Source organism: Papaver somniferum, chromosome 3, assembly GCF_003573695.1.
Source record: "Papaver somniferum cultivar HN1 chromosome 3, ASM357369v1, whole genome shotgun sequence".
Lineage (NCBI taxonomy): Eukaryota > Viridiplantae > Streptophyta > Magnoliopsida > Ranunculales > Papaveraceae > Papaver > Papaver somniferum.
This window is the reverse complement of record NC_039360.1, coordinates 217,208,927-217,230,751: the sequence shown is the minus strand read 5'-3', so window position 1 is coordinate 217,230,751 and position 21,825 is coordinate 217,208,927. Positions and strand designations below refer to the sequence as shown.

General features: G+C 35.6%; 2 protein-coding genes across 2 annotated transcripts; one reads left to right on the top strand and one right to left on the bottom strand.

Annotated features, from left to right (window-relative positions):
- Positions 1-16,187: 16,187 nt before the first annotated feature.
- Positions 16,188-18,415, top strand: LOC113358659 (beta-glucuronosyltransferase GlcAT14A-like). The gene is made up of 4 exons (XM_026602275.1): positions 16,188-16,811; positions 16,907-16,982; positions 17,065-17,180; positions 17,278-18,415. Exons 1-4 carry the CDS (start codon positions 16,253-16,255, stop codon positions 17,811-17,813), a joined length of 1,287 nt encoding a protein of 428 aa, XP_026458060.1. The 5' UTR covers positions 16,188-16,252; the 3' UTR covers positions 17,814-18,415.
- A 112-nt stretch (positions 18,416-18,527) lies between these two features.
- Positions 18,528-21,254, bottom strand: LOC113358660. Its single transcript, XM_026602276.1, has 2 exons — positions 20,295-21,254; positions 18,528-18,904 (listed from the first exon to the last, which is right to left on the bottom strand). Exons 1-2 carry the CDS (start codon positions 21,219-21,221, stop codon positions 18,746-18,748), a joined length of 1,086 nt encoding a protein of 361 aa, XP_026458061.1. The 5' UTR covers positions 21,222-21,254; the 3' UTR covers positions 18,528-18,745.
- Positions 21,255-21,825: the final 571 nt, after the last annotated feature.

The window sequence follows — 21,825 nt, the reverse complement described above, 5'->3', positions numbered from 1 at the left end:
GGCGTGGATATAATGTTCATGTATCGATTCGATTGAATCAGACCGATTTTGCTTCAATTGTGTTCTCGTATAAATCCATGAGAATATAGCAATTGAACAACTCTTTAACTAGTTTCATTTGAGTCATTTGAACTAGTTATGGTTAAGATGAATAAGGTTGATATGAGAGTAATCACATGGCTAACCTCGGTTAACTATTTGTGAACCAACATGGTGTACACGTTTGGGTACGGTTACAAAAACCTAAATGAGGGTACATTTCATTTGTGTGTAACAAGCTGAGTTCGATCTAACGTTTGAAAGATATTAGCTTGGTTGAATCAGGCTTTTCATCTAACGGTGAATATTGAATGCTTTGTTACCAAGGTAACTTGGATTGCAAACCCTGATTTGAAAACTATATAACGGAGAACTCTAGCAACTGGGAAACCTAATCCCATACCTGTTGTGTGTTACTAATTGCATAACTAGAGTCGATTCTCCTTTAACCTTAGGTTTCTTCTCGAGACCCTATAGGTTAACGACTTGAAGACTTCATCCGGATTGTGAAGCCAGACCCACTATTCTCTTTGTAGTTGCATGATCTGATCTTGCTGTTTCTATCGTGATTGAGTGCAATTGTAAAGTTGGCTTGAGATTTATAATTCCGATAGGCAAGATAAAAAAGTAATCACAAAAACCTTCGTCTCATCGTTTGTGATTCCACAATAACTTGTTTCGCTAGTTGATTAAGTTTATTGTGAGGTGATTGATAATACTAGGTTGTTCTTCGGAAATATAAGTCTGGTTTATCAATTGGTTCCTATTCACCTTGATTTATCAAAAGAAGGAACAAAAACTCTTTGGTATTTCTGTAGGAGACAGATTTATTCAATCCTATATACTTTTCTGTGTGAGAAAGATTTGTTTATCAAGTCTTAGACTTTGGGTCATAGCAACTCTTAGTTTTGGGTGAGATCAGCTAGGGGAATCAAGCGCGTAGTATCCTGCTGGGATCAGAGACGTAAGGAGCGCAAAAGTACCTTGAATCAGTGTGAGACTGATTAGGTTTCAAAATACAGTCCAGTCCGAAGTTAATTGGTAGTAGGCTAGTGTCTGTAGCGGCTTAATACAATATGGTGTTCAATCTGGACTAGGTCCCGGGGTTTTTCTGCATTTAAGGTTTCCTCGTTAACAAAATTATGGTGTCTGTGTTATTTCTTTTCCGCATTATATTTTGCTATATAATTGAAATATCACAGGTTGTGCGTTAAGATCAATCAATTAGAATATCCAACCTTTTTTTTTTGATTTACATTGATTAACACTTGAACATTGGTCTTTGGTACCGTTCAAGTAATTCCTCTTATATACAATCGGGCTTGCAGATTTCTATTTGTTGATTGCGGATTGAATTAAGAGTTAGAGATATTAAACTCTTTGATACACTTTATTCTAGATTGAGTCTGACTGTCTAGTTGATTCTCTAGAAAGTGTACTGGAGTAAGTCCTCTCATATTTCCAAACGAACTGTTGGGTGTGGTTGTTAGACCCCCGCATTTTCAATTGGTATCAGCGCAGGCAAATACATTAAAGACCTTACAAGTCTGTGTTTGTAGCGATCTGATATGGACAAAGGTGTTATCTCTATAAACGTACCACCAGTCTTCGATGGTTCAAATTACTTGTGGTGGAAAATTGCTATGCATGCCTTTCTTCAAGCGCGTGATTTTCAATGATGGGTTTATGTAGTTAATGGCTATGATTCTCCCGTTATGGAAGTAAGGAATACGACCGTTCCTAAGGATATTGGTGCATATGATGCTGCTGAGATACTTGATGCAAAGAAAAACTCTAACGGTTTGAATGCCATCATACATGCCATTACCCCATATTTTCAGCACCATGTGACTACGTGCACTCGATTAAAGATGCTTGGGATATCTTAGAAACCGTATTCGAAGGAAATACCAGTGAAAAGGAAGCCAGGATTCAAAACCTAAATTCCGATTGGGAAAACCTTCGCATGGCAGATGAAGATTTATTTGACGAGTTTAATCACAAAGTGTCTGAAATTGTTAATGTATCTTTTGCATTGGGTAAGACTATACCTAAGAAGGACATTGTGATGAAAATTCTCAAATCGCTGCCATCTTGATACGATTCTAAGAAGCATGCCATCGTTGAGGGAAATAAACTTGATACTCTTTCCAGAAGTACTCTTGTGGGAAAGATTAAGTTACTTGATCTTGATCAGAATACAGTCATAACTTCTGTGTTCAATGCTGTGACCATTCCAAGTGAAGCCTCTAACTTGTCATGGGATGATGAATGCTGTTCTAATCATGTTGATTCTAATAAATCAATGGTAGCACAAAAGATCAAGGATAAGGTAAAGAAAATCAAAAGATCCGAGAATCCGTCTTCTCTCTATATTGCTTATGATGATTCAAGTCAAGAAAAATCTCAGTGTCACAACGACTTACATACTACTGTAGTGTGTACGGAAAGTTCAGCCTTTTCGGCAGAAGTTTCATGCAATTCAAACTCCAATTTGTAATGCGAATCTGAAACTGAGAACCTAGAATTTCTGAATAAGTTTAAAGAAATTCATCAGGAAAAACTGAAAGAACTGTTGAATAAACTTGAATCATCACTACATGAGAAATCTCTTGAGATTGACTGTCTTAATGATGAACTCACCAGAACCCTACTTCTAAAAGAATAGGAGATTAATTCTCTCAAGTGTGACCAGCAAAGGTTTTCAGGAAGCTCAGACAAAATTTCGGCAATGTTATTTGGTCAAAAGGCTTTTGGAAACACACAAGGTTTAAGGTTCGAAGGTAAGACTGTAAGCACAACAAACTCGGTTGTTCCAACCAGTTTTGGATCAATCAAACTTGAGCGTTGTGATAAACAGGTATCAGCTCCACAAAGCAAATCTTTTTTACTCTGCTCTTTTTGTGGAAGTACAAGTCATGTCCAGAATAAGTGTTGGAGATTCAAAAGGAACTGTAAAAGAATTACCAAACTTCAAGATGACATACAAAAGATGAATATAATTATAGAGAAGCAGTCAGAGATGCCTAGGTACAAGAAGAAATCCAAAATAATCAGAGTTAGACGAGGTAAGTCCGTTTACTCAACAAACCTTGAAATGTCACCCGGTGACACAAGATGTGAACACTCTGTTCACTCTATTACTATCTAAACCATAATAATAAATCGTATCCTTATTTTGGACTTGGAAAATAAGGATTATTCAAGGTTGATTCAAGTCTTGTAAATCTTTTGTTGATTTTTATGTTACATATTGAGCAAGTAAATATTTTTATTGTTAAGATTGATAATGGATCATTAACCGTGAAGACTTTTTCAAGGTCCTTTAGGGTTTTGCTATCCTGAAGTCTATTTATGTTCATCTGTGAATATTACTATTCTTTATCTTTTTTTCTTCTAAAGATGCAGTCTCATGTCCCCTATAACTAGAGGTACCACGAAAAGAGATGTTGTAGAAGCAGTTAATGTGTATCTGTATGAAGAAATTGCTTCTTCAAGGAAAAGGAATGCGAAAAACACGACTGATAATCCAGGTTCTTCCTCTAACTGCCTATTGTCTGTTTGTCATTCCGATAATAACTTTAGGGCTATGGTGGAGGATTTCATCAGGAAAAGAAACGATTTAAAATCTTGAATCATTTCTTCTATAAGAGATATCTCTCACTATGAACAAATGTTATCTCTAACAAAGAACACTCTGCGTGAACTGAAAAGAGAACTTAATGGGTTAACTGATATTTCTGAAGATTTGGAGGAATTGAATGATCCCATTATCAATGGTTTTTCCAATAATAAGAAGGAATTATATGTAGATGCCCTGAGAAATCTCTACAATGTCTAGTAAATCTTCTTTTTATGTTTTTAGAAGAATAAGTAGGGTTTGGAATAGCCATTATTGTGAGTACACATAGCTATGTCCAACGATTTTCATCTTCAATATTTTTAGATTTATTTATTTAAATTCTAAGTTATTTGGAAGGTGATTTTTGTAATTTTAATCTTTATGATTTTATATATTGCAAAGTGTTATGGGATATGTTGTTTACGTTCGTGAACCTGCGACTGTCCCATACTTGTTCAAAAGTTATCTCTATTATGTTGGTATGAAAGTATTGATAAAAGATAGAATGAACTTTTGACATTACAAAAGTTAAAGCCTTTTATGTCATCGTTTTGATGGAAGAAAGGATAAAACTTTTGTTTACAAGGATTAAGTCTGAAAATAGAATGAATCCTTGTCTATTTCGCAGTATTGGTCAATCTGGATCCACATTTTTGTGCATATACTGTGTTGCTCCATAAGTTTTTCTTATGTTTGAGTATGACCAATTGAATTGATCATTCTCTTGTGGTCAGTTTAGTTATTGCTCCGTAAGTTCTCTTATGACGAGCATGACCAATTGAATTGATCACTTTCTTGTGGTTAATTTAGTTGTGTAATTGCGATTAAATTAATAATGGATTTTCTTGTGGTTAATTTAGTTGGGCATTTCGATTGGATTAATCATGAATTATTTTATGAGTAATTAAATTGAACACTTTGGACTCAAATTCATGTTTTCATGTGATTTGGTTATGTTCAAAGAAATCCTTATTTTCTTATGAAAGTAAGGTCGCCTTTGTTGTTCTTTCGGTAATGACATTTTATGGGGGATAGTTCTTTTTGAACTTGTGCTTAATTGACAAATCTTTGTGGGGAGTGCGGCTGTGGAATATTATAGAGGTTATCTTGTATCTTTATAAACTCCTTGATGAATGCATTTAGGTTCGGCTTTATGATGGCATCTAGATAAGTTGATATGGTATTCTCTTTTGGTCATGAAGTATCTCTATGAAAATTTCATGAGGATCCCACTAGTTTTCGTACCTTTACCAATTTATATTGACAAAAAGGGGGAGAATTAATGTGTAGAGTGATACTACAAATACATATGGTTTACGAATCATTATGTAAGGGGGAGTGGTTTTCATGTCGAGATGAAGTATTGACTAAGGGGGAGTGATACATATCACCATAGTATTGTTGTCAAAGTTGTGATACAATGAACTTTGATGCTCTGTAATAATACTATCTGTAGCGCCCCGAAGCTAGCAGCTGAATAATCCAAGAGATTAACTAAATAAAGAGGCACTAAGAATCAAAATCATTTACTTAAACATTTAATTAAGAAATATGCTACAAAACTTAACCCAAAACTAGCCCCGCTCACAAATGATGCATATAGAATAATAATTTGGTTTAAAAATTTAATATGCAACATAATAAACATATCTGAAGTCAACCAACTAAAGGACTCAACTCCTCGAAGCTTCCGCTGCGCAACTCTGATCCGTCTCTGAAACTGAAAGTGGGAATGTTTGAGCACTTCATCCCTAAAAGGGGTGCCCCTTAGATTCAATTTTGGATCCAATTTTATCTTATGGTTCTTCTTTGAACTCCTTATAAAACCCTAACTTTGGATCCAATCAATAGAACGACTCTGAAATTTCAATTAAGCATCTTATTCGTGTCACAACTGTGAACAACTCAATTACTAATCCAAACCATTCAAAACCAACATAAATCTCCAAACCCTATTTTCAATTACAACAGCAAGACCATCCTCTTCATCCCTGAATCAAATAACATCAACCCCATCATCAGTAACCAAACCTTAAAGTTTCCCCTAAGTTTCTTTTCGATTTCAACTTGAGAATCGACTCACAAATCTTCCGTTTGATCTCTCAAAATCGACAGAGAAGGAAGAGCAGAAGAAGAAGAGAAGAGAGAAGAAGATAAGAAAGAATAATAAGGAAGATATGATTTATGTACACGGTTTGGTGACGATAAGGCCAATCCAATTACTGATACACCCAATAAAGGATAAGGGCATCCTCGGTCGGTCCAATGGTAAAAAGATTATTTTTCCCTTCAAACAAATCTGATAATATCTTCTTCGTCTGATATCCGAATGACCCGTTCGAGTAGTCCATTCCGCCTAACTTTTCGAGATATATCTAACGATACTAGTTTCGTAACTAAATTGTTGTTAGATTAATTTATAATAATTAACTAAATAAAGAGGCACTAAGAATCAAAATCATTTACTTAAGCATTTAATTAAGTAATCTGCTACAAAACTTAACCCAAAACTAGCCCCGCTCAGAAATATATATATATATATATAAAAGAAACTTCTCACAAATGATGCATATAGAATAATAATTTGGTTTAAAAATTTAATATGCAACATAATAAACATATCTGAAGTCAACTAACTAACGGACTCAACTCCTCGAAGCTTCCGCTGCGCAACTCTGATCCATCTCTGAAACTGAAAGTGGGAATGTTTGAGCACTTCATCCCTAAAAGGGGTGCCCCTTAGGAATAACATTTAACTTTTAAGTAATCATTGAAATGATTTGAAAACAATTCATGTTTTCTCTAACACTAAACACAACCAAACCACAGAGGTAAACAATCATGTATATGGAACTAACTCCTTCCAAACAATATATAATATTGGTGACTCGTAACGCACCTAGATAGCTATATGGTGACTCGTCCCGCACCTAGTGATTGCATAAAATCTCGAATTCATGTAGATATAAATGAAGGAGCAGTATCCTATATACCACAGATGGAAATTCTCATTTCCCAATCAATTCATAAATACGACAAAGCATTACAATTCCTTTCCAAGCAATGGAAAGATTCAAAGAAATAACAGAACTTTCGTAAATCAAAGTTAAACAATGGAGGGAAAACACAACCATACAATGCATGAATTTGTTAAACATAAACATTGGTAAAACAAAACAACAATAATCACAAAAGAGTTAAATGTATTCCCACCTCTTTTGATGACAAGCCACGCCTACCTCGATATCCACGATCCACTGGTTCATCCTTTGAATCGATCGTTGTTAATAGACTAACTGTTAATCATACAAGCACTCTAAGAATTTAGCCAAAAGGCTCACACAAGGCTCATAACATAATCTCATACAATTTTTAGTTATAAGCTAAGTGAACAAACTAATGGTTCTAAGCCCATTTATGGTTCTACACCTTTTATTATCCAACCTTAGCATAACTAAGAGTTTACTAATCCAATTAGATTGATTCTACAGGCCATAGCTAAGTCTTATGAATGTCTACAACTTTGTAGAATAAGTCAAAGGCTAAATCAGACCAGAAAGGTCCAATACGTGTTCATTAAGAAAACTGGCTATAAGCCCAAGTTCACTAGATAGGCCCATTAAACTAAGGCCCAGTCCAACCAGACCCACTAACGGTCACTAACTGTCAATCTAACAGTCAACGGGTCACTAACAGTCAACGTTTAATGTCAGGTCAACAGTCGAAGTCAAATATGAATCGGTCAACTGAGTCAATTAGGGTCAAGACAGGGAACTCGGTGAGTCTATACCGATTCAACTCAGTCAGATGATCTAAGTCAGACAAAAACATAACCGAGTCAGACTGAATAAGCTCAGTCAACAGGCTAAGGTTCTTCTCATACAACTGCAACTCTAACCCTACACCTCTATCTCAAGTTCAGTTTCAAACTAAAAATACATCAATAGAATCATTCAAATAAACTTCAAATTGAATTACAAAGATAATACAGCCTACCTGCAATTGCAACTTTATGATTTTACTGAACTGTTAACTATAATCCTACACTACTCATACCAACATCCATTTCATCATCACAACTCAATTCCAAACACAGCCACTCCCTCCAACATCACAACATTGCATACTTTCATATATCGGTCTTAGATTAACACTATCAGCACTAACCACCAACATTTCAGTTCTAACATCCAACCAACACATATCTTCACTATCCGAGATACAAACTCAGAGATTCTAATAACATCATCATTATCACTTCAACCAATTCCAGACAACATCCCAAACAACTTGTTCATCATTAACCATGTGGCTTCATTACAACACCACTAACACACTTAGTTCATTTCCCTCAATGAACTGCCTTTCAATCTGAAATCACTGGATATATCCAACATCTCAACTCCAGCAACCACACAACATTCATCACACACAACAATACAATCTCAATTAGAAACAATCGCCATAACTGCAACTGCAGTTCCATGAACTTCAACTTCATTACATAATCATCAACATCCATAGCACTCATTCAATTCCTCAACTAACAGTTCTCTAGCATTCTTATTAATTCCACCATCATAAAATGAATATGCAGTCTCACCAGAACCACAACTTGCACCACCACCATTTACAATTACATCTCCTCTAACACTTCCACCTCCAACACCAGTTCTGCAACAAAAACTCCAAATTCTAGCATACTGAACTTCAATTCAACATACACACAACCCAATTCTCAACTCAACTATCAAAGACAAACATTCATACAATAAAACTGAACAGAGCTAAATCATCTCAGGAAATAATTACCTCACATGTGTTATTCAGGAAATTGGATACCATTCCTTCTTTACTTGACTCTGTTCATCCACTTATCTCAAGACTAACAACAACACAACAATCTTCATCACCCTAACTGGTTCTCTGGAATAAACTCAACTCCCTGGTTCTTAATCAATTCAACCTACCTCTTCTTCTGAGTTAACCTCAAAGCTCAAATCGACACCCATAACAGCCTCATCACCTTCTCATAAACACAATCAAACCCTAAATCCATTAACAACTTCAAACTATCAATCTCAAACCAAAACTATCGATTCGAGTTATATTTTAACCTTATATCCAAATTCATGACAAACCCACCTTCAATCCTTCTTCTAAAGTATTAATTTCATCTTCTGGTTCTTCTTTGAACTCCTTATAAAACCTTAACTTTGGATTCAATCAACAGAACGACTCTGCAACTTCAATTAAGCATCAAACCATTCGTGTCACAACTGTTAACAACTCAATTACTAATCCAAACCATTGAAAACCAACATAAATATCCAAACCCTATTTTTAATTACAACAGCAAGACCATCCTCTTCATCCCTGAATCAAATAACATCAACCCCATCATCAGTAACCAAACCTTAAAGTTTCCTCTAAGTTTCTTTTCGATTTCAACCTCAAAATCGACTCACAAATCTTCCGTTTGATCTCTCAAAATCGACAGAGAAGAAGAGGAAAAAGAAGAAGAGGAAAAAGAAGAAGAAAGAAGAAAGAAGAGAGAAGAAGATAAGAAAGAATAATAAGGAAGATATGATTTATCTGCACGGTTTGGTGTGGATAAGACCAAGCCAATTACTGATACACCCAATAAAGGATAAGGGCAGCCCCAACCGGTCCAATGGTAAAAAGATTATTTTTCCCTTCAAACAAATCTGATAATATCTCCTTCGTCTGATATCTGAATGACACGTTCGAGTAGTCCATTCCGCCTAACTTTTCGAGATCTATCTAACGATACTAGTTTCGTAACTAAATTGTTGTTAGATTAATTTATAATAATTAACGTTCATGTTAAACTAATCGAGTCATTATCGGCCAATACGTCTCTTGACTAGTCTAATAGCGTTGACGAGCTTGAGGATACTTACACTATGACATTGAGGTCATTTTTTTCTCATTGTTATCGCTACGGATCTTAAACAACTATGATGCTGAAGTTACAACCTTTAGGATTATGGAGTACTTGGAAGTGACGAAGATTTCGAGTCATGTTGAAGATGCCAAGGAGATCAAGAATTTGGATGAGAAGCTACAATTTCTATTTATTTTTTAATCCATATGTATTGATAGTTTTGTCACTAAAATTGACAATGGGGGAGATTGTTAGAGTACTGCTCGGTCGAACTCGCATGCGTTGCTATCTCAAGCATGTTTGTCAATGTTAGTAATCAAAACTATAAGTCTTGATTTCTAGCCTATTTATAGATGTCTTGGAGGACATAGTTTGTGTAACTGAGCTTAGACTTCATGGCGCTTATCACTTGAAGAAGAAGAACTACTAAGGAGAGCTTGTGGAACTTCATCGATAAAAGGTATGTGGAGACTTAAATTCATCTATCACTTGGAAAGTCTATTTTTACTCTATCTCTTATATTGATACATAAGTCATGTTACGATATAGTTTTCTCTATACACGTTTGGGATTTCGAGCTGAGTATATCTCGCTTACATATTTCTCAAAATATGTGTTGGTAAGCTTTCGCTTCGACCAAGTTCATCTTATATCATGAGAAAATTACCGAGTAACATCTCACATGGTTTGTGTGATACAATCGGTGTAAGACTTGTAATGTTTCGATAATGATTATTCCAATATCTTGAAAATTGCTTTGATGCTAATAGTGTGTGAAAACGGTTGTTGTCATTATAGAAGAATGTTTCAATGATTGAAATAAAGAGTTTAGAATCTCGTAACCATCTTTGGATATAAGCATAGTGTGTTCGCACATTAGTGTATAAGTCCAAAACCGGGAACCTAAAGTATGCATACTTGTGTGTATATAAAAAGGTTGTAGGAACTGGGTAAGTATGCGTACCCGTATGCATACTGGCGGAAGTTCACGTCCGTGAATTTCTGCTGAGTTTGAAAACCAAAACCAAACTCATCCGGTTACCTAAAGTATGCGTACCCGTACGCATACTGGCGGAAAGTTCACATCTGTGAATTTCTGCTGAGTTTGAAAACTAAAACAAACTCAAATCCAGTTGCTTAAGTACGCATACCCGTACGCATACTTAAGTGTATACTTTCTAAAATCAGTTGTACATTAACCTAAAAATTTATCAATAAGGAATGCAATCTTTGCAAAGCGTGGCTATAATGTTCATGTATCGATTCAATTGAGTCAAACCGATTTTGCTTCAATTGTATTCTCGTATAAATCCATGAGAATATAGCAATTGAACAAGTCTTTAACTGGTTTCATTTGAGTCATTTGAACTAGTTATGGTTAAGATGAATAAGGTTGATATGATAGTAATCATATGGATAACCTCGGTTAACTATTTGTGAACCAACATGGTGTACACGTTTGGGTACGGTTACATAAACCTAAATGAGGATACATTTCATTTGTGTGTCACAGTCTGAGTTCGATCTAACGGTTGAAAAATATTAGCTTGGTTGAATCAGGTTTTTCATATAACGGTGAATATTGAATGCTTTGTTGCCAAGGTAACTTGGACTGCAAACCCTGATTTGAAAACTATATAAAGGAGAACTCTAGCAACTGGGAAACCTAATCCCCACACCTCCTGTGTGTTACTAATTGCATAACTAGAGTCGATTCTCCTTTAACCTTAGGTTTCTTCTCGAGACCCTATAGGTTAACGACTTGAAGACTTCATTGGGATTGTGAAGCCAGACCCCACTATTCTCTTTGTAGTTGCGTGATCTGATATTGTTGTTTCTATCGTGATTGAGTGCAATTGTAAAATTGGATTGAGATTTATATCTTCGATAGTCAAGATATATAAGTAATCACTAACACCTTCATCTCATCGTTTTTGATTCCACAATAACTTGTTTCGCTAGTCGATTAAGTTTATTGTGAGGCGATTGATAATACTAGGATGTTTTTCGGGAATATAAGTCCGGTTTATCAATTGGTTCATGTTCACCTTGATTTATCAAAAGACGGAACAAAAACTCTTGGGTATTTCTGTGGAGACAGATTTATTCAATCCTATAGACTTTTCTGTATAAGACAGATTTTTTTTATCAATTCTTCAACTTTAGATCGTAGCAACTCTTAGTTGTGGGTGAGATCAGCTAAGGGAATCAAGTGCGTAGTATCCTGCTGGGATTAGAGACGTAAGGAGCCCAACTGTACCTTGAATCAGTGTGAGATTGATTAGAGTTCAACTATGGTCCAGTCCGAAGTTAATTGGTAGTAGGCTAGTGTCTGTAGCGGATTAATACAATACGGTGTTCAATTTGGACTAGGTCCCATGGTTTTTCTGCATTTGCGGTTTCCTCTTTAAAAAAATTCCGGTGTCTGTGTTATTTCTTTTCCGCATTATACTTTGTTATATAATTTAAATATCACAGGTTGTGCGTTAAGATCAATTAGAATATCCAACCTTTGGTTGTTGATTTACATTGATTGACACTTGAACATTAGTTTTTGGTACCATTCAAGTAATTCCTCTTATATTCAATCAGGCTTGCAGATTTCTATTTGCTGATTGCGGATTGAATTAAGAGTTAGAGATATTAAACTCTTTGATACACTTTATTCTAGATTGAGTCATACTGTCTAGTTGATTCTCTAGAAAGTGTACTGGAGTAAGTCCTCTCAGATTGCCAAACGAATTGTTGGGTGTGGTTGTTAGACCCCCGCATTTTTAGTTTTCAAGTCAGTTGTGTCCTACTACAACTAAGGAGAATTATTTTTGTGTCGAATATTCTCTATGCTAATGTGGTAGGGTCTTTGATGTATGATATGGTTTGTACTCATCTATATATTGCACTAGCAGTTGGTTTAGTTATTCTTTATATGGATAACTCTGGAATAGCACATTGGTATGCGGTGAAGGGAATTTTAAGATATCTTCAAGGTACCTTGGAGGTTGGTTTAGTGTATGAAAAGGAGCGGAGTTTGAAGGTATATAGATTTTTTGATTCAGATTATGCATGTCATAAGTTGTGTATTTTTATCTTGTTTCGTTTAGTTTGCATCTACTTTCTGTTTTCTTTAGTTTTACGTTGATCTGAATAACTAGTGTCTTTTGGAATTAATTCGAAGGACTTAATCCCAACAAATTATTGAAACGGATTTAGTCATTTGCTATTTCGGGTTACGATCCAAAGGAGTTGAGAGAATAAGTCTTCCTAGCAGGTACAGAGATTCAAGATAATGGACTTTGTATAGGTATTCAAATGTCTAAACCAGATTTGTTGTATCCGCATAGATACCGAAAGAACTGAATAACTAGAAGTAGTTTACATGTTCTCAACTATACGAAGTTGTCGTAGTCAATTGTATATAACGAACTAATTCTGAGAGTATTCCTTTAATTCATGCCTCGTCTTTCCAATAACATGCTGCCATATATTTGTATTGCCTCCATTGGAATTAGCTTGATTAGACAATCACAAGCACCATGAGTAACACCCTTCATTACAACTTTCCTTTTTTTTATCATCCATCGATATCACTGCACAATTTCATATTATAAAAATATCAACAAGAAATTAATCTTTCGAGAAAATTAAAATACATTAAGGATAAAAATAAACTGCTGAGTAAGATATAATTTCATTTTTTGATGTGAGTGTTGAGTAAAGACAACACCCGTTGTTAATCCATTTGTCCAATCACCTGTAAGTTTGTAAAAAAAAAATTTGGATAATAAAGCCTCATTTTAATTCTCTGCTCTCGTGCATAAGATTTGTTAAAGCTGTTTGCATAAAAGAATTGTTGGAACAGAAAAGAGAGATTGATTGTAACCGTCTGTTATCATTTCCAGTTCCTCTATCTATCAATATTCGTTGGAGAAATTCAAGAAGTACAACTTCAAATCAGATGTCAAGAATCAAAAGCAGTATCGGCATACTCAGCAAAAAATGGTACTGTAACGAGCAATGAACCAACATCTATATCGCGTACTAAAGGCAACAAATACTTTAATTGTTGGCTCATATAGACGGTTTATATGTTTCTCCTTATATCTGGTCAATTAGTACTACTGTTTCATATATGATGACTTTGGTGTGAACTACAGTGACTTGGCAGATATCTTATATTGGTATAATTGGGTTAATATTTGAAGCATCTTCACACTTTTCAATGTCATTAGCACATTAGGATTACCTACTGCTCCAATTTTTTCACTTATATTCTTTCATGACAAGATAAATAGGGTAAAGATAGTGGCGATGCTGTTGTTCTATCAGTATTATGTAACTTACGTTGAATGATTGCAAAAACAACAGCAGTTGATGATCAAAATTGAAGGGAAACGCTAAATCATCCGAGTCCTTCCAAAAGAAAAATAAAATAAGGGGCGTGCATCATTATTTTATCAATGCACATATCAAATAACACTAGAATCAAATTGATAGTTTGAATGAAAGATTGAAAGTGTGTGCTTACTTATGATGGGCAGGTCCATATCCAATCCGATGAGCTCGAGAAGCTTAAATCCATCCATATTAGGCATATGAACATCACTAAAACAAGATCGAACATGTACTTTCTCTCTCAGAGTATAGATAATCCAGCTACCGCTTGTGAACACGTTGTAACTAAAGATGTGACCAAAAATAAAAAATGACATTTCAATCGGTTAATAAAAAAAATAAAAAAATGTATAACCCATTAAAATACACATTAATCTAAAATACATGACCGGCAACCGAATCAAAGAACAACATGACATCACCAAAAATGATCATCACAAATACATAATCAACTGTCCGGCTATGTTTAAAGAAAGAAACTGGGAATCCATCAGGCCCGACGATTTTTCTAGTTTCATTGTCTTTACTACTTCCCATATGTTTACCATGGTAGGAAAGAACACTAACCTATCATTTTCCTAAGCAGACATCCATTTAGAATAATGAGAAAATATACTAGAATTGTCTGCAATAGATGTAATCGAAAACATATCTACAAAGTAATCATAAAGGATGAAGGCAATTTCATTTTTTTTTGAAATTTGACTTCTCACTCCAAGTTAAGGAGAATCAACATTATTTCTTCTCCTTATTTTCATATGAAAATATTTTGTGTTTCTTTTTCCTAAATTCACCACATTGTCACTGAAAAGTTGTTTAGCAATTGCATCCTCTGTATCATAAAACGTTTCTTGCTGAAACAACTTTTCAGTTTTTCTTTCTTGATTTCTGGAGTTATTATAGGTTCATTAAGTTTGTGAATATCTCTAAGAAGATTTTTTTTTTTATTTTTGGAAAACTAAAAAAATAAAAATCTTCCGAAGAAATAGTTGGTTTCCTAAGGAATTCAGATTACTTGTTGAAGAACCTAGGCTACAACAATTTTTGGTTAAATCTAAACAACATTACTCCTTTAATTAGCCAACCATCATAAGATTTTTAAGACTCTAGTGTGCTATTCTTATTACCTAAGGGCATAAGCATAGGGCGCAATGATCTAATACCGCTGGAGCCAAAACCTTAAGTTCTGGATCAAGAAATTGATTAAACCATTTAACGTTGGCCATTGTTTTGTCCAATCTTTCATAGATATCTAAACTTCCATTCCTATGATTAGTCCAAGTAATATCGTATCTCAAATAATTGAGTACGCATAATTCTTTTTAAAGGAACAACCTCACTTCTACAAAAGCTAACCCTCCTTTCTTTTCAAAAATTGAAAAATAAATTGATTAAAATGTCCAAGAGCTATCCCAGGCATTTTACTGAAATCGACTCTTCCAGAAACTTTTTTTAAAAAATTTCAGGGGCAGGATCCAATGACATGGTTAGAATAACATTACCTTGACATTTTGATGTCATTTTTATTGTAAAACTTAAACGGCAATGAATTTGAAGCTAATATTTTGGTGATATGTTCTTCTTATATCACTTACGCTCCAACCAAAAATGAGTGTATTCTGAGATGTACAAGACCACCATCTACCATTTTGTATATCAATCGTTGAAATTAAAATCCGTGGATGGTGAAATTCCGTACTTCGAAATGCTCTCATTTTTAGTAGTCATGGAGAGCTTTGTAAGAGAAATATGTCGTCAAAAAATTAACTTTAATGTTGTTTAGATTTTTAAGAAAAAAATGGCGTCACCGTATCATTCTAACTATGTTATCCTATCTTTCCCTTACGAAAATTTCAGGAGAGACGAAATAATTGATAAATTGAAAAGTAAAATCTCATGAGAAAAAGTAACTAAAAAATTGTAAAGTATAAGCTTGACTAATGTGAGTCTATGATGGTCAACAAGTTTGCCCAATAACGTGATTCAAACAAGAAAATCCTCTCATCATGTGGATTCCATTGTCCTTGCATGAGACGTGTCTTACCTGCACTTGTGTTTTCATGGGGTCTTTTTCTAATGGCCTGCAAATTCAAATAAACTAATAATGTTGAACAATAATTCAGTAATTTCTTGTTTTCTAAGTATTCCAATAAGCTTCCAAATTAGCATCACTTTATCTCTTTTTTGTTAGCTTAACAAACAACCTAATTAACCAACTACCTTCATCACTCACCTCCCGTTCCTCTCTCTTTTGGTATTACAAAAAGTTCGAACTTTTCTTTGTTGAGTCAATGTTTAGAAGCTCTAATCCTATCCGAAGAATGGTGATGACAGCAAGAGTTTCATCAGCATGGATTACAATGTTTCCATTCGGAATTTTGATTATTACAGGAAGTTTGGTCGTGCTTGGAGCATTCTGGAATTCGTGTATCTGGCGTGGGTTTGCCGGTGCAGCCGAGGATTTTGGTTATGTGAATAGAACACCGTTGAAAGGTGACGGTTTACCGCCCGTTTTTGCATATTTGATTTCTGGCTCCAATGGAGATAAGGAAAGGATTCTTAGATTGCTTAAAACTATATATCATCCGCGAAACAGATATCTTTTATACCTGGATGCGGGTTCGTCGAATTACGAGAGGGAATACCTGGCCTCTTTGGTTCAATCTGAAAGAACTTTCAGAGCATTCCAAAATGTCGATGTTATCGGTAGAAGTTACGCCGTCAATAAAATGGGATCCTCGGCTGTAGCTCCAGTTCTTCATGCAGCTGCAATATTTTTGAAGGCTAATAATGATTGGGACTGGTTTATCGCATTAAGTGCTTCCGATTATCCTATTATGACTCCAGATGGTAAGTTAATAACACGGTAATTCCTCATTTTTGTTTGTCAAGATTACGATCGGCTTGTCTAGAAGTTAACCGGGTTCTAAAAATTTTGTTGCCAGATCTTCTCCATGCTTTCACTTTCATTCCCAAAGACCTGAACTTCATACATTACAGCAATAACACAAACTGGAAGCAGTAAGGACTAATGCGCTTTAAAATGTTTCATTTCCTGTGTTTGCCAAAACTTCTAATCCTCATAAAACTGTTCCTAATGCAGCCGACGGCAAGTTAATCAAATTGTAACCGATCCGAACCTCATTTTTCAAGAGAACACTCCAATTGCAGACAGTTCAGATACTCGAGCAACCCCGGACGCTTTCAAGATCTTCGAGGGTAAAGCATTTCCTAGTTTTAATTTACAGGGAGTTGGTAGAAAGAAATTTCTGAATTTGACATACATGGGTCTTCTTTTTTCTGTATGCATGAACAGGCTCTCCATGGATGATTCTTACAAGAGATTTCATGGAGTATTGTGTGCATGGATGGGATAATCTACCCAGAACACTGCTTATGTATTTCGCTAATTCAGCTTCCCCTATTGAATCCTACTTTCACACAGTACTCTGCAACTCTGATGAGTTTCAAAACACTACTGTAAACATTAATCTGAGGTATACTATGATGAACCCTGAACGGCAAGAACCAGATGAACTCAATGTATCACATTTTAAGACGATCTCAGAAAGTGGGCTGGCCTTCGCAGGGAGCTTCACGGAAGTAAATCCTGTGCTCCAGAAACTCGACAAATATATATTGAATCGCCCATCAAATAAATTAGTACCCGGGAAATGGTGTTCCAATACAGTGGAAAATCAAAGTGTAGGAAGTTCAAATACAAAATTTTATAACTGCTCAAGTTGGGGTAGCATTAATATTGTGCAGCCAGGTGATCGTGGGATCAAACTGAGAGAATTTTTGTCGAAGCTTGTTGCAGCAGAGGGTCTGAGATCCGATCAATGCAGCTAGAAGATGTCGTTTTGATTTTAGATGGGTCGTAGAGTTTAGCGAGTGAGAGATTTGAAAAGACTACCCTCTGCAGGCATTGCCTAGGGACCGACCACTTGAAAGAATGCAAATTCGAACAAGATGAAAAGCTTGTAAAATCCCAGACTTAAGTAATATGCAGAGAGATATTATGAATGCAGACAGGAGTTTAGTCTAGGAGAAGACTATAAAACTAAAGAAAATAAAGCTCTACCGGAATGGAGCAGAAGAGGATCCACACTTACTCCTAAAGATCCTATTTCACACGCAATAAGGAGACCAAAGCATGGAAAGATTATGCATTTGCATATTGTTTGGAATATGGTAATTGGTTGTGATTCTTTTCACTGACTTAGACGTAAGGATAGATTATTGGGAGTTTTTAGTGTAGATACTTTTCTTCCTTTATTTAAGATGTTTATGCTTCGGTGATAAGACATCATTATGATGAAGGGATCTTCAGTTAACATTCACTATCCTCTGTGCATATCATCTTACATATTTCTGAACACATCATTGCAATAACTAAACTATTTGTATTCAAAACAGAGACACAGATCTTAAATTTTCAGTTCTCGAATCAACACCAAGTACATGAACAATGGTAATTAGATCAAGATATATAGTGTGACTGCTGTGTTATCTGCATTTTTTTACACAAAAAACCTTTCCCTCGTTATCTCGAGAAACTAAGAATTCAAATATAAGAGCTCCATTCCATTATATGGTGAAGACTGAGAGCATGGGTTACAAAAACATCAATCTCTTATAAACTGTAAGCTATTACAAGCAAGAACTATTTTTTTTTCTAACAAAGCAGTTACAGGCAATAAAAGTGAAGGTTGAATTTTTTTTTCTTTTTCTCCTAGTAATTTAAAAGCATTACAGTGGGGATTATCATCACAATTCTAAACTCACCAACCATATTTGGCCTGTGTTTCTGCTTTTGTAAGAAAACCCTTTGAACGTCGCTCTGAGAGGGCCATCTCATTCTGTTTCATGTCAAAGTATAATGCCCCAATCTGATGTTTCCTCTTGTGCAGCTTAGAAGGCTTCCCCTTACTTGAAACAGTCTGCAAAACAGAACCCCTTCAGTTAACTCATAGCAAAAATATATGAAAACGAATATATATGATATGAGTAATAATATGACACAATCAGTATTTGGAAAATAAAATAACACTCCCTCCATTTCTGGAAAAGTGTTACTTTCACTTTTTCAATTTGGCCTATTTTTAGGCTAAAATGGAAAAGTGAAAGTAACACTTTTCCAGAAACGGAGGTAGTATGATCTTTCTACGGGTAACAGTTATGAGAAAAAGAAAATAAAATAAAAATAAGAATACAAAGTCTTCAAACATTACTGTGTATTTGGATCGCGGTTGTGTCTTATCAGTAAAAGTTGAAAACAAGAAGAAGATTATGTCATACTATTGCTAAGAAAAGCAACTTCCTAACAGTGCGCCAGCTAGAAAGAATAGAACATACTTAAATAGGGCTAAAAGTCAGAACAACAATATTTACTTTGCTAAGGACATTGGTTTCATCTAAATTCATACCCAGTCATAGGGAAATACAGTTGGCAGAAGGTTATACCTAAGCAGATGATGACACACAGAAACCTTTTTATTCTGCACAAAGAAAAATCCTTAGTGTGTGTGGCACATGGGGCCAGTTGTTAAACCCCCAAATGATCAGGCTGTATATAGGTTAAACTGGGAAGTAGAGAGCCTAAACATTGTCTGTCATGGGCATGGAAGGGTTCAATAGTGTAACCACTCCACCACAAAATTCTGAAAAATAATCCCATGTTTCCAACTACACTAAATTTCAGATGGTTGACAAATATTGACTATCTGGAGCTTCTACAATGAGATTTCAATAGGCGCCTTAAAGTAACCATTCTTGACAGATATCCTACCTTTAGCTTCTCAAGTATCTTCTATATTCTCCATTACTGAACCACGGTTTTCATTAGTATCACTAATGCGAACTAAATACGAAGTATATACATCGTTCAAAAGTAATAAGGTCGCTTTTATCCCGAATCTTCACCCCCTGGACTCAAAGTACATCTCTAACCTTAACTATTAAAACATCAACTCGTAACACCTTAAACTCTAATTGTATGTGTAGTGATTTTCCTGAACTAGAATTTGCTTCACACTACTACACCATTATGCATAAAAATATTAAACGAAACTGAAACACTACATTGATTTACCAGAGAACATCCCTCTACAGCACAACACTTAATTCTTTCCCCACCAATTATTCCATCATATAACTAACTCGATACAAGGAGTATCATAATTCCAGTTCATAATTTTTATTTTTTCACCTCATATCTAACACAATGACTAAAAAATGATAATCAACATAGCCCGAAACATTGAAATTTCAATCCCAATATAGCTTAACAAAACAACTAAAGTGAAAAATCAGGGTTGTGATGATACATACCTGATAAGCTGGTCCAAAAGCGATCCCAGTGGTTTTAGTTTGTTCCTCCCTCGGTCTATTCTTCGTTAAATCATCCTGCTTCACCTCAATTATCTCAGGCATCTCATTCCTCCCTCTCTTCCCCCGTCCCATATTTCTAAAAACATCCGGTATCTCTTGCCCCGGAGCAACTGGCATTGGCATTGGCGCCATTGTAGCTGCTTCATCATAATGCCCATAACTACTTTCAGAATTCACATTGTTCCCCACATAATTTCCCTCATAATTACCATAACTCTGATAATTTTCATAACCCTCATTATTCTGATACCAATTCGAACTAGAATCATCCCCGGATACTAAGTTGGATGCCCCATTAACCAAATTCACCTCCCCATAGTTCTGTTCAAACCCCCTGATCTCATTCTGTTCAGCCCTAATTTCGTTCTTCTCAACCTTCGAAACTGATTCAGATTGACCTACACTTGTATCAATAGTCGATCTTCTACCACTAGCACCACCTAAAGACTGACCAGAACCCAACCCTAGAGAATTTTTAGGAGCAGGAAGACTAGAAAAGAATGATTGCAAAGAAGAAGTAGTTTCAGTTTCTGGTTTCTTTTTAGGTTTTTTCTCTTCATCATCAGAATCATCATCTAAAGGTAAAGATGGGTTTAATGGGAGTTTAACTTGAACAACTTTTTTGGGTTTTTGAGGGATTTTTGATGAGTTTTTAGGTGGTGGAAGAGAAGAGATCGATGAGGATTTGGGTTTTGGTAGAGATGAGAATAAGGATGAAGTTTTTGGGGGTTCTGAGAGATTTGAAGATGTGGGTCTTGTTAGGTTTTGAGATTGTGATGTGTAGGATGAGGAATTTCGTTGTTGGTGGCGGGGTGGTTGTTCTTCGTCGTCTGAAGAAGAAGAATAGGCTGCCAGAAGAGACTCCATTATCGAGCGAGAGAGGTGAGAGGATTATGTGAATTCGAACCAAAATATTTTAATAAGGTTCTAATCTTTCTGCGTTTAAGATGGGACTGGATAAATCGTCGCGCGGCACGGCACGGCAGGGTTGCCAAAGTATTTGAACTCGAGCAAAATATTATAACCAAAGTCCAATCTAGAGCTGGCAAACGGGCGGGACGGGGCTGGCTTGTGACCAATCCGTGGGTTACGGGTTAATACAAGTCTAAGCTTGCGGATTGAAATTCTTCACGGGTGGTCATTTCTCCAACCCGCGCCCGTCCCGGGTAAAGCTTGCGGGTTCACGAGAGCTCACGGGTTAGCTGGTTTTTGTTGAGTCAACTCGCCAGAAATCGATTTCTGGGCTATTTCCGACCACATTCAGGCCATCTAAAGCTCCTTCCCAACCTAAGTACTTAATTTAACATTCATCATTTCATCTAATTCATTTGATATTTCGATTCAAAAACTCAAAATTGCAAAACTAAACTACTTTTGCATTTAAAGGATTAAAGGAACACAAATACTAGTCATTAGTAGTTTAATACTTTAGTTACAGTACTTCATCAGTTCATGATGATATTTTCAACAA

Bases quoted from the DNA above. Each gene is read 5' to 3' on its own strand.
- LOC113358659 (XM_026602275.1), top strand. From the start codon at position 16,253: ATGTTTAGAAGCTCTAATCCTATCCGAAGAATGGTGATGACAGCAAGA. The intron at 16,812-16,906 runs GTAAGTTAATAA...TTTTGTTGCCAG, and splicing joins TCCTATTATGACTCCAGATG to ATCTTCTCCATGCTTTCACT. The intron at 17,181-17,277 runs GTAAAGCATTTC...ATGCATGAACAG, and splicing joins CGCTTTCAAGATCTTCGAGG to GCTCTCCATGGATGATTCTT.
- LOC113358660 (XM_026602276.1), bottom strand. From the start codon at position 21,221: ATGGAGTCTCTTCTGGCAGCCTATTCTTCTTCTTCAGACGACGAAGAA. The intron at 18,905-20,294 runs GTATGTATCATC...TCTGTTTTGCAG, and splicing joins CTTTTGGACCAGCTTATCAG to ACTGTTTCAAGTAAGGGGAA.